This window comes from Acinonyx jubatus, chromosome D3 (assembly GCF_027475565.1).
Source record: "Acinonyx jubatus isolate Ajub_Pintada_27869175 chromosome D3, VMU_Ajub_asm_v1.0, whole genome shotgun sequence".
In the NCBI taxonomy this organism is placed as follows: domain Eukaryota; kingdom Metazoa; phylum Chordata; class Mammalia; order Carnivora; family Felidae; genus Acinonyx; species Acinonyx jubatus.
The window spans coordinates 10,512,462-10,523,660 of NC_069392.1; the positions used below are offsets into that span (position 1 = coordinate 10,512,462).

General features: G+C 54.8%; 1 protein-coding gene across 3 annotated transcripts; it reads left to right on the plus strand.

The window, feature by feature from the left end:
* The first annotated feature begins 4,376 nt into the window (after nt 1-4,376).
* CFAP73 (cilia and flagella associated protein 73) lies at nt 4,377-11,182 on the plus strand. 3 transcript variants are annotated; one of them, XM_053205871.1, is made up of 7 exons: nt 4,379-4,581; nt 6,436-6,550; nt 7,071-7,175; nt 7,507-7,707; nt 8,293-8,514; nt 8,875-9,033; nt 10,573-11,182. In XM_053205871.1, exons 1-7 carry the CDS (start codon nt 4,526-4,528, stop codon nt 10,645-10,647), a joined length of 933 nt encoding a protein of 310 aa, XP_053061846.1. In that variant the 5' UTR covers nt 4,379-4,525; the 3' UTR covers nt 10,648-11,182. The 3 variants fall into 3 exon arrangements, with proteins under 3 accessions (XP_026899775.2, XP_053061846.1, XP_026899776.2); XM_027043975.2 differs by having other exon boundaries at nt 4,380-4,581; nt 6,445-6,550; XM_027043974.2 differs by lacking the exon at nt 10,573-11,182 and having other exon boundaries at nt 4,377-4,581; nt 8,875-10,318.
* Nucleotides 11,183-11,199: the final 17 nt, after the last annotated feature.

Genomic DNA, 11,199 nt, shown 5'->3' on the forward strand with positions numbered 1-11,199 from the left:
AGACAGACCTTTGTTCTCTTGTAGGAAGAAGCCACATCCTCCTGCCTCAGGGCCTTTGCACATGCTGTTCTGTCTACTTGGAATACTTTTCCTTTCTTCTTCTCACCCCTCTTTATCCTTCAGGTCTGGGTTCACGTGACACTTTCTCAGAGAGGCTTCCCTCCCTGCTCCTTACACCCTGGGCTTCTTCCCCTAGGCCTTCCAGAGCATAATGACATATTTGCAGTCATTTGAGGCCTCTGACCTCCCCATCAGCCTGTATGTCCCATGTGGGCAGGATTTGCCTTAACCACTGTTGTATCCTCACACGGTGCCTGCTACAGAGTAAGTGCTCAATAAACATCTGCCCTCCCGCCCCCCCCCCCACCACACCCAAACAAACCACCTCTAAGGGAACAGAGATTAAAAAGGGAAGGACGCCTAGCAGCTTCAAGATGAGGACACCCTCCGAACAGGAAAGGAAGGGAATGGAGCCTGAGGAGGGAGAGATCCAAGATGGGCTCAAGGGTATCTGAAGTACTGTAGTTGAGAAGGTGGGCTCCACGTCCAGATGGCTGAGTTCAAGTCCCGCCTTGGGCTTGGCACATTCGCATGAAGGAAAAAGCAGCAAATCGGACCGTCAACGTTTAAAACTGTTCTTTGCGAGAGACCACGTGAAGAGAATGAAAAGACAAGCTACAGCCTGGGAGAAAATACCCAACAGAGGTCTATCTGGAACATCCAGACGTGTATCTAGAATATATAAAGAGGTTCCCCAAACCCAACGGCTAAAAACAATTCATTAGAACACAGGCGACAGATGCGGAACTGATATTTGGCCGAAGCGGAGACACAGATGGCAAAGAAGTACGCAAAAAGATGTTCCTCATCATTACGGCCAGTAGACAAGCGCAAAGACCACGAGGAGACATCACTGCACCTATCAGAATGGCTAAAACAAAAGTGGTGAGAATAGCGAGGATGAAGAAAAAACAAAACAAAACACCGGATCGCTCGTGCATTGTCGGTGGGAATATGGTACCGCCACTCTGGAAAAGACTATGGCAGTTTCCTTAACGGTTATGCTCACGGGCATCGATCCCAGAGGAGTGAGAGCTTACGTTCACACAAAAACCAGGACGGGAATCCTCACGGCGGCTTTATTCAAGAGAGCCCCAAACTGCAAATAACCCAAATGTCCTTCTACCTGAATGGTTACACTGTGGCCATCCATCCCACCGCACGCTACTCAGCGATCAAAAAGAATAAGCACTGATGCGTGTAGCAAGTAGGGTGGGTCTCCAGAGAACAAAGTGGAGTGCAAAAGCCAGCCTCAAAGGTTACATACTGTACAATTCCACTTAGGTAACATCCTTGACGACAAAACTATGCAGATGGAGAACAGATAAATAGTCTCCAGGGGTTAGGGAGGCAGGAGGGAGGGAAGGGGTCCTGGCTAGCAAAGGGCGGCATGAAGGATCCCAGCGAGGAACATTCTGCAGCTTGACGGTGACCGTCACAGGGGTCCACATGTGATAACTGTGCCTAGGACTAAATACACACACACATGAGTGCATGTAAAACTGTGAAACCTGATTAAGGCTGGCGGATTGTATCAATGTCAATTTCTTGGTTGTGATACTGTGCGGTCAGGTGCAACATGGAACCATCGGGGGAAACCGGGTGGAGGGATATGGGATCTTTCTGTATTTCTTCTTAAAGTTTTTTTTCAATTTTTTATTTATTTAATTTTTTTTTTATTTTTGAGAGACAGAGAGACAGAGAGAGAGAGAGAGACGGAGCGTGAGCTGGGAAGGGGCAGAAAGAGGGAGACACAGAATCCAAAGCAGGCTCCAGGCTCTGAGCTGTTGTCAGCAGAGCCCGATGCGGGGCTCAAACCCATGAACTGCGAGATCCTGACCTGAGCTGAAGTCCGGCTCTCAACCGACTCAGCCACCCAGGCGCCCCTATATCACTTCTTAAATTGCATGCATGTCTACACGGCCCTCTAAATAAAAGAGTCATCTGGGGGTTACACATCTATTAGAATGACCTGAAAAACACCCAACAATACCGGCTGCTGGCGAGGATACGGAGTAATCAGACCTCTCATGCATTGTTGGTGTCTATATACAAATGGTAGAGCCATGGGCACCTGGGTGGCTCAGTCGGTTAAACGTCTGACTCTTGGTTTCAGCATAGGTCATGAATTCACGGTTCGGGAGTTCGAGCCCTGTGTCAGGCTCTGCACTACCAGTGAGGAACTTGCTTGGGGATTCCTTCTCTCTCTGCCCCTCCCCTGCTCTCTCTCTCTCAAAATAAATGAATACACTTTATGTTATTTTAATTTTTTTAATGTTTATTTATTTCTGAGACAGAGAGAGACATGAGCATGAGTGAGGGAGGGGCAGAGAGGGAGGGAGACACAGAATCCGAAGCAGGCTCCAGGCTCCCAGCTGTCAGCACACAGCCCGACGCGGGGCTCGAACTCAGAGACCATGAGATCATGACCTGAGCCGAAGTCGGTCTCTCAACCAACTGAGCCACCCAGGCACCCCCAAATAAATACACTTTAAAAAAAGCAACTTATTTTTTTAAAAATGGTACAGCCACTTTGAAAAAAGTTTGCAGTTTTCGTACAGTTAGACACATACTTACCATATGACTCAGCAATCCTGCTCCTACATATTTATACAGAGCAGAATGAAAGCTTATGTTCACACAAAAATCTGTCCATGAATACACAGGCTCTATTTGTCATTGCCCAGAACCAGAAATGACCCAGCGGGAGGCTGAATAAACAAACCATGGTATACCATCAAATAGTACTCGGCAATGAAGAAGAATAAATTATGGGTACACCCATCAACAGGAATGAGTTTCAAATGAACATTTCTGTGTTAAAGAATCCAGACTCAAAAGGCTACAAAGTATAGAATTCCATTTCTGATATTCTGGAAAAGGCAAAACTATCAGGATAGAGAGCAGGTCAGCGGTTGCCAGGGGCTAGGGTGGGGACAAGGGTTAATTATGAAGAAGCATGGGGACTTTTGGGGGTGATGGAAACATTTTGTACCTTGACTGTAGTGGTGATGACCCATGACTTTCTGCATTTGCCAAACCCATAGAACTGTACGTGAAAAAAAAATGAATTTTACATTATGTAAATTATACCTCAATATTTTTAAACCAAGAAAAAAATTAGGTCGTGTAGCTTATAACTTCACGTCAATGTGTGCAGAAAGATATATGTGCAATTTAATGCAAAATGATCCAAGAGAAAATGTACATTATTTTAGCTCCTTTCTAAAAATATGCCCTCAGGGGCGCCTGGGTGGCTCAGACGGTTAAACGTCCGACTCCGGCTCAGGTCATGATCCCGCTGTTTGTGAGTTCGAGCCCCGTGTGGGGCTCTGTGCTGACAGCTCGGAGCCTGGAGCCTGCTTCCAATTCTGTGTCCCCCCAGTCATGCTCTGTCTCTATCTCAAATATAGATAAACATTTAAATAAACAATTAATTAATTAATTAATTAATTAATTTGTGCTCGGACAAAATGCCTAGGAGTTGCTTTAAGCAATGTAGGCATGATAAGCATGGTTTTTCCTAACTGTTTTTCTGCAATAAGAAAATATATTTCTTTACATGAAAAATATTACTTAAAACAGAAAAATAAAACGATCGAAAGCACAGACGATGAGATGCTAGCGTGTATTATTTCTGGGTGGAGGACCCATGGGTATCTGCAGTTTTGGTCTGGGCGCTTTTCTCTAATACCGTCCCCTGGAGTGCCGTTTTTAGGAATTAACTTAGACATTGCACAGAAAGCGCTTAGCACAGTGCCTGAACAGCAGTAATCGCTCAAGGTATGTCAGCTCCTCCCCATCCCCCAAATCTGGGGCTCCTCCAACCCAGCCTCCCCTGGGTGGTGCTGATCTCCCTTAGCCACACTGGGGGCTCCATGAGACTGGGCCAGGGTAGCCCCATCCCCAGCAAAAGGTGTTGACCCTCGGAGGGATGGAACGTAGTAGGCCCTCAGCACTTTGCCAGGGAGTGAATAGCCCTGCCCAGGACCTGGCAAACAGTGGGTGCCCAATAATTACTCTTTGAACAGACAACTAACCGTTACAACCATGATAGAGGCGTCCCGTCCCATCCCACCCGGCCAGGAAGAGGCTTGACCAGACATGTGGCACCAAATGGGTACATTTTTGGCTGAAGGAGCCACCTCCTCTCCACTGCACCCCAGTTGAGATTGGGACTTAAAGCCATCTCTGAAATAGGCAGAGTCTGCTCCCCGCCCTACCCCCCTTGGGTGGCCCCCTGTCCTCTCCCCTCCCAGGATGGAATCCCAAGGCCTCAGGCCGGCTGTGGAATGTTGTGTGGTTGGTTGCCCCGGCAACCAAGGCCTGCTAGGTGGCCGCCTTCGCGGAGCACAGAGCCCGCTGCCACACTGCCCTCCATCAGAACATCAGAAGCCCCCAGGGCCCCCTTGGCTGGTGCAAAACTCCATCCGTGGAAAGAAAGCCCGGGGTGAATGCCGGCACAATGGCAGTGCCCTGGGAGGAATATTTCCGACTGGCCTTGCAAGAGAAACTGCCTGCGTGAGTGTCTTGGGATGGCAGGGAGGGCTGGAAGGAGGGCAGAAGCGGGCGGGATGACCCGTGCCTTCCTCTCGCCCACCGTGGCGTCTGGCTTCCTTGGGCAACTCCTGCTGGGGTATTACTGTCCCCACTTCACAGAGGAAGAAACTGAGGCTCAGAGGAAACCGGTCTCTGGGCTAGTTAGGGCAGAGCCGGGTTAACAGCCTCTGCTCTGGATCCCCACCCCTGGCTGCCATCCGGCTGCGATTAGATCCTTTGCACTGAGATGGGAATCCCTGCAAAGCTCTGCGCTTTCAAGGAGGAGTAGAGGAAGCTTGTCGGGTGCCTGCTTTGTGCTCAGCAGTGACCGAGGGGCCCAAGCTCAGTGTCGGTCTGGACCGGACCGGTGCCGGGAAGGCCCTCCCGCTCATTCTGTTGGAGCCTCCCTTCTGCTCTCTACACAGCACCGTGGAGGGCTGTGTGCAGCACTGCGCCCGCCCCCCCCCCCCCCCCCCCCAGCATGCCTTCAGATCCCAGCCTCCTCCTGGAGCCCTCCCAGGGACGTCTGAGGGAGGCCGAACAGCCTTCCCAACGCAGCTTGGCCGCAGCAAGGAGCTGGTCTCCCCTGCGCCCCATCCAGACTTCCACCAGCCCCCCCCTTCCGGCTCTGAGTTCATCCTTCTCTCCTTTCCCCCCATCCCCAATCGCAGCAGCAGCTCTGCTCTCACGCTGTAGCCGGAACCTACCCTCCTCACCTCTCCCCTACAACCACCTGACCAGCACCACACTATCTCTGTGTTATCCCGGAACCCCGTCACCGGTCTCCCGGCGGCTGCCCTGCCTCTCTTACGGCCCTTGCCCCCCCAACAGCAGCCTCAAGCTCTTCCACAAACCAAGATCCTTCTCTCAGGGCCTTCGCACTGGCTGTTCCCTGCAGGTGTCCACATGCTCACTCCCCCTTGCCCTTCGCGTCTCTGCCCAGACCTCAGAGTCTCCTCTGAGAGACTTTTTCATCTCCCTACTGAAAGATTTCCTTTTGGGGCGCTTAGATGGCTCAGTCGGTTAAGCCTCCTACTCTTGATTTTGGCTCAGGTTCGTGATATTGAGCCCCGTGTCAGGCTCTGCGCTGATAGCTTGGGGCCTACTTCGGATTCTCCCCCTCTCTCTACCCATCCCCAATTCGTATGCACGCTCTCTCTCTCTCTCAAAATAAGTAAATAAACTTAAAAAAAAAAAAATTCTTCCTCCCTCCCACTGCCCCTCCGCTTGTGTGCACACTTTCTCTCTTTCAAAAAAAAAAGGGGGGGGGCACCTGGGTGGCTCAGGTGCTTAAGTGACTGCCTTCGGCTCAGGTCATGATCTCACGGTTTGTGGGTTCGGGCCCCGCGTCAGGCTCTCTGCTGTCAGCTCGGAGCCCGCTTCTGATCCTCTGTCTCCCTCTCTCTCTCTGCCCCTCCCCTGCTCATTTTCTCTCCCTGTCTCTCTATCTCAAAAATTAACACATAATAAAAATAAAGATAAGTAAATAATAAATTTTTAAAAAGGAAAAGATTTCCTTTTGTCTGCTTAATTTTTCCTCTGAGCACCTACCTCGGCCTAGCCTTATTCATTGTTAGGTTTGTTTTCTGTGTGCTCCGCCCCCCCAGCAGCCTGGTGGCTTCTGGAAGGTGGGGATTTTGTCTGCCTTGTGCACACCTGCACCCCTCAGTACCTGGAAAGATGCCTGGCACAGAGTAGGTGCTCGGTACAATTTATTGAACGAATTCAATAAATTCAGCAGCTAGCGTGGGGCTAATGGGGGTATTTCAGGCACTAGTGGGGCGGGGGGTTGGGGGCCCCACCTTCTGCCTCCTTCATCCCTGCCTCCTCCTGGAGCTCCTCCAGGAAGATCCCGGAGCAAAGTGTGGACCACTTCCCGCCAGTGCTGCGTCTCCTGGAGAAGAGGCAAGAGCTGGCAGACGCGGACCGAGGCCTGCGGGCCCAGAAGGAGGTGAGCCTCCACTGCAGTCCCTGAGACGTTTTGGGACCCCAGACCAAAAAAACCACAAGTGTCCAGGTGGGGAAGCACTGAGAAGACGCTGCGGGAGCCCAGAGGAAGCCTCTATCTCCACGAAGGGGTGGTCAAGGAGGGCTTCCTGGAGGAAGTAATGTCTTGGGGATTGGGAAAGGGCAAGCGAGTCGGCTTAGCCAGTAAAGGAGGGTGGGGTGAGGAAGGAGAAGCGGGCAGAGGGAACAGCACATACAAAACTGGAAGGCAAGGACAAAACACAGGTGGATGAATGTCTGGAAGGCAGAGTGTCAGAGGAAGCGGGTGAGATGAGGCCAGAAGGACGCACAGGGAAGCTGGCTGCGAGAGGGCATTTGGGCTTCATCGGGGGTGGTGGGAGCCATGGGCGGGTTTGAGCAGGGGTGTGCAGACAAGCTCAGGAACAACAGATAAGTAGGATCATGAAATTACTGGATAGCTTGGACCCCCAAACACACAGACACCCACTCGTCACCTCCCCCAGGTGTTCCAGACCACGAGAGCAGCGCTGAAAGAGCGCTGGGAACAGTTGGAACAGAAGGAGCAGGAGCTAAAGGGGTCCTTTGTCCGCTTTGACAAGTTCCTGCAGGTAGGTGGAGACTGCTGGGGGGAGGCAGGTCAGCGGGTCGGGGAGTCTCTATCCTGCAGGGGCAGCCTCGCTCGGGAATTTTAAAAGTGTGCTGACTAATACAAGAGGTTGTAGAGTAGGAAATACACACGCACCGCCTGTCGTATTCGAGTTTTCAAAAAGCGTGGGGGAGAGGAGAGGGACCAAAATCAGAGCTACTGCTCACTCTGCCCACGGGCCACCTGTCTGCTACCACGGCTGGGCGCGCCAAGTGTTGGGGCGGTGGAAGCAGCGGGCCCCGCGGGCTCCCGGGTCCCGAGGGCGGTCGCCTCCGCTCTGTCCGCCTCCCCAGGACACCGAGGCCCGGCGCAACCGCGCCCTGCGGAGGGCGGCCCAGGAGCGGCTCCAGGCGGACCGCCGGGAGGCGGAGGCCCTACGGCTTCGGGCCCAGTTCGAGGAGCTGCAGCGGGAGCGCGCGCGGCTGCGGTGCCGGCTGGAGCGCCTGGAGCCCTGCGCGCGCCTGCTGGGGCGAGTGCTGGAGCAGCTGCCGGAGGTGAGTACCCTGCGGAGGCTTCGGGGCTCGGCGCCCCCATGCAGCCTGGCTACCAGGTCGGGTGGCCTCTGGAAAGGCTTTGGGTGTGCACTACTGGAGCGCTGACTGTATGTCAGGAATCACCACTTATTGAGCACTGACTGTATGCCAGGGACAAGGTTTGCTCTGAATTCTCCCCAACGCCCGGTGATGTAAGTCCTGTTCTTGTCAACCGCATGGGGGAAACCCGGGTCCCCCCCCCCCCCATTTTTACAAACGGGGAAACTGAGGCTCAGAATGGTAACTCTCACTCAGGGACACACAGGAGAAGGAGGGGGTGTGCCCAGGCACTCAATAGATACCGGTTGAACAATACATGAACACTACATGAATACTAATCACAGGCAGTGAAGTTGGCTAGGCTTTATGCTGGAGTGGGGAGGGGCGAGAGCAGTCCTCGTTTCTGGGGTAGGGGCCGTGCGATACCCTCATTTTGCACGTGGGCTAACCGAGGAGGCGCCGGAGGGCCGGATGGCGGGGGGGGGGGGGGGGGGGGGGGGGAGGGGGCTGCGGGCCGGCTGAGTCCCCATCTTGACCGCACCCTAGTTCCAAGAGATCCCCGAGCTGGTGGCGCGCTTCGACGGCCTGGTCGATATGCAGGCGGCGCTGAGGCTCACGGAGCGCCAGCGGCTGGCCGAGCTGGAGGAGGCGCGCGCTCGGCTGCAGCGGCTGCGGGACGCGGGGCAGAGCGAGCTGCTCGGGCAGGGCCAGCAGCGAGTGCAGCTGCTGGAGCGCCTGGAGGCCGCGAGGGAGCGCACGCTGCGCTGGGTACGGCCGGGAGGGAGGAGGTGGGCGCCTGGGACCCCAGCCTCCCACCTCCGCAGAGGAGTGCCACAAGTGCTAAGAGCAGAAGCAGAAGCAGTGGTTACCCCAGAGGGGAGCCCACGAGTGCTAAGACCAGAAGGCAATGGTTACCCCAGAGGGGAGCAGCGCTAACGGGCGGATTCCAGCATCTGAACGCGCTTCCGGACACAGGCGGCCAGTCCTAGCCCAACCTGACGCCCAATTCCTGCACTCCTCTCCCGGAGGCGCCCGGGCGCACCAGACTGGAGGGAAGGGAGGGGGCTCCCCCCACCCTCCTCAGCAGGCCCAAACCTTGATCGGGGAAGGGGGCGGGGTGTTCTGCAGGAATCCAAGTGGATTCAGAGCCAGAACACGGGGGCGGAGAAGACCCTTCTCCTGGGACGCACTAGGATAGCAGCGCTCAACCTGTTCCAGCTAGTGTGCCGGCACAAGACGCACCCGCCTGCCCTGGACATCGAGGACACTGAGGGGCAGCTGGAGCAGGTGAGCTCCCTCCTTACGTGCCCTCCAACCCCCAGATTCAGAGCTTCACAGTGCCTGAAGTCTCCGGGTTCAGTATGACCCTCTGTGATCAGGACACACACTTCCAGCCCCCCCCCTCCCCCGGGGTGGGGGGGATGTGGGCTCTGTGGCCACCTGGGAACCCTGCCTAGGCGGCTGGGTTGGTCTTGGCTCTGTGGGCCATCTGCTCTGTGGCCAGAAGCAAGCCGCCAGGCCCCTCTCTGGGTCCCAGGCCTCTCACTTGCGCCCAAGGGCCAAGGTGTGTGACGATATTGTACTTTAGGCCAAGAGTCTGTCTTTTGTCCCAGGGTCAGACAGCATTAACAAGTGTGACATCAATAAGAAACCAGGTTGAGACTCACCCTTGCTCCTGGCAGGGACAGGCCTCTGGTTCCCCAGGGAGAGGGCGGGGCCGTGCCCTCGTCTTTCTGCACAAGGGCACCACCAATGGCACTGTGGCCCAAGTCGTTCAGGTTTGCAAGGTTGCAGAATATGTGACATGGTTTACAGAGGGAGGGGGTTTCGGACCCCTCTGTTGTTCCTAATGGGGACCCAGAGCATGGTTCCTTTAAGCGGAAGAAACACAAAAGGAGGCACCCCAGCCCCTGCCACTCCTGTCCTGCGCCCAGCACCCTCGACCCCAAACGCCAGGAACCGGGGCCCTGGGAGCCTACCTTTGTTCCACACCCGGAGAGGGATGGATGTCTCCAGTTCTCCCAAGTGTGGCCCAGCACCCTGCGGTGCACGACTCCAGGAGGGACAGAGGCTCAGTTATGACGTAGCAGGCAAATGCCCGTCCCTTTTCAACCAACCCCGATTCTACCAAAGAGAAAGGCTCATTGTGGGGCGACTCTACCTTTAACCCCTGTAGTGCTCTCTGGTCTCTGGGCCTGAGCCTCACACCCCGTGGAGGCGACAGCGGCCAACCAGAATGCAGAGACTGGGTTTTGCATTCATTGTAGCATTTTTCCAGTTGTCCTCCACTTACGACAAGGGGTAACCTAACTCTCTCCTATTTTTGTTAGAAATATAGTTTCCCTCCCTGTGACAAACGCTAAGGGAGAACCCAAAGATAAGTTTGTTCAAGCTCTAGCTCTTGGCAGTGGACCCATGGGCGTTCATGAAGTTCGTATCAATAAATAAGTTTAATTAGGACAAAATCTGGGAGTGTTCGGAGAGGAGAGCAGACCAGACACAGGTGAATATGCCCGATCTGTTTAAAAAGGGGGAAACGAATCGTTGCAAATAAAAGTACTTTTAATTGTAACGCAAGTGATAGCCAGCTAGGAAACTATGAGGGTACCTGCCGACAACCACAAACCATTTGGGGGGTTGGGACGGAGACCCAAAGAACCGAGAACAGCTTAGGGCAGGTTCGCCGGCTGCTGGTAACCAGCACGTTGCTGGCTTTTAATAGGGGTCTCCACCCCCAAACCCTGCGTTGCAGCATCCTGGGGTGGAGGGTGGGGACGGGACCCTCGGGGGCTGGGATGGGACTCTGGCTGTGCTGGGGACCCCCAGGTGAAGCTGTTCATTCTGGACCTCTCTGCCATGCTGGCCAGTCTTGGGCAGGCCAAGCCCACACCCGCCTGCTAGCCCTGACCCAGGTAAGCAGGGGGACAGGGGGGCCCCCTGGAAAGGAAGTGCACACTTCCTGCGGGGTATGTGTTGAGTGGCTCTCACCAGAAAGATGGGACGGCCGTGCCCCCTGGGGCTGCCGTGGGAAGTGCATGAGAGGTATACAGCAAGAACTAAATAAATGTGGGCTAGCTGGGGGGCACCAGTCCCTCATCCACCACATGGCCTGGCACCGGGTCCTGCCTCCCAGGACAGTCACGGCATTAAACAAGCTGATGTCTGTCAGGTGTTTGGAACGAAGCCTGGTGCAAATTCTGGCAAATTCTAGGCGGGTGTTTGGTGAGTAAAACAGCGTCGGCAAGAGAGCCACACAGCAAACACCCGTTCGCGGGGCGCCTGCTCACGAAGGCTCTCTTGTGGACGGGCACAGGTGAGAACCCAGCTGCCGGAGGCTGCCTTGACCGTCCCAGGACCCCAAGGCTTGGAGGGCAGAGGCCAGGACAGCTTCTGACCTCTGCGGTGCGGTGGGGAGGTGTTAACCCTTTCACAGCCGGAGGGGAACAGCTGAGC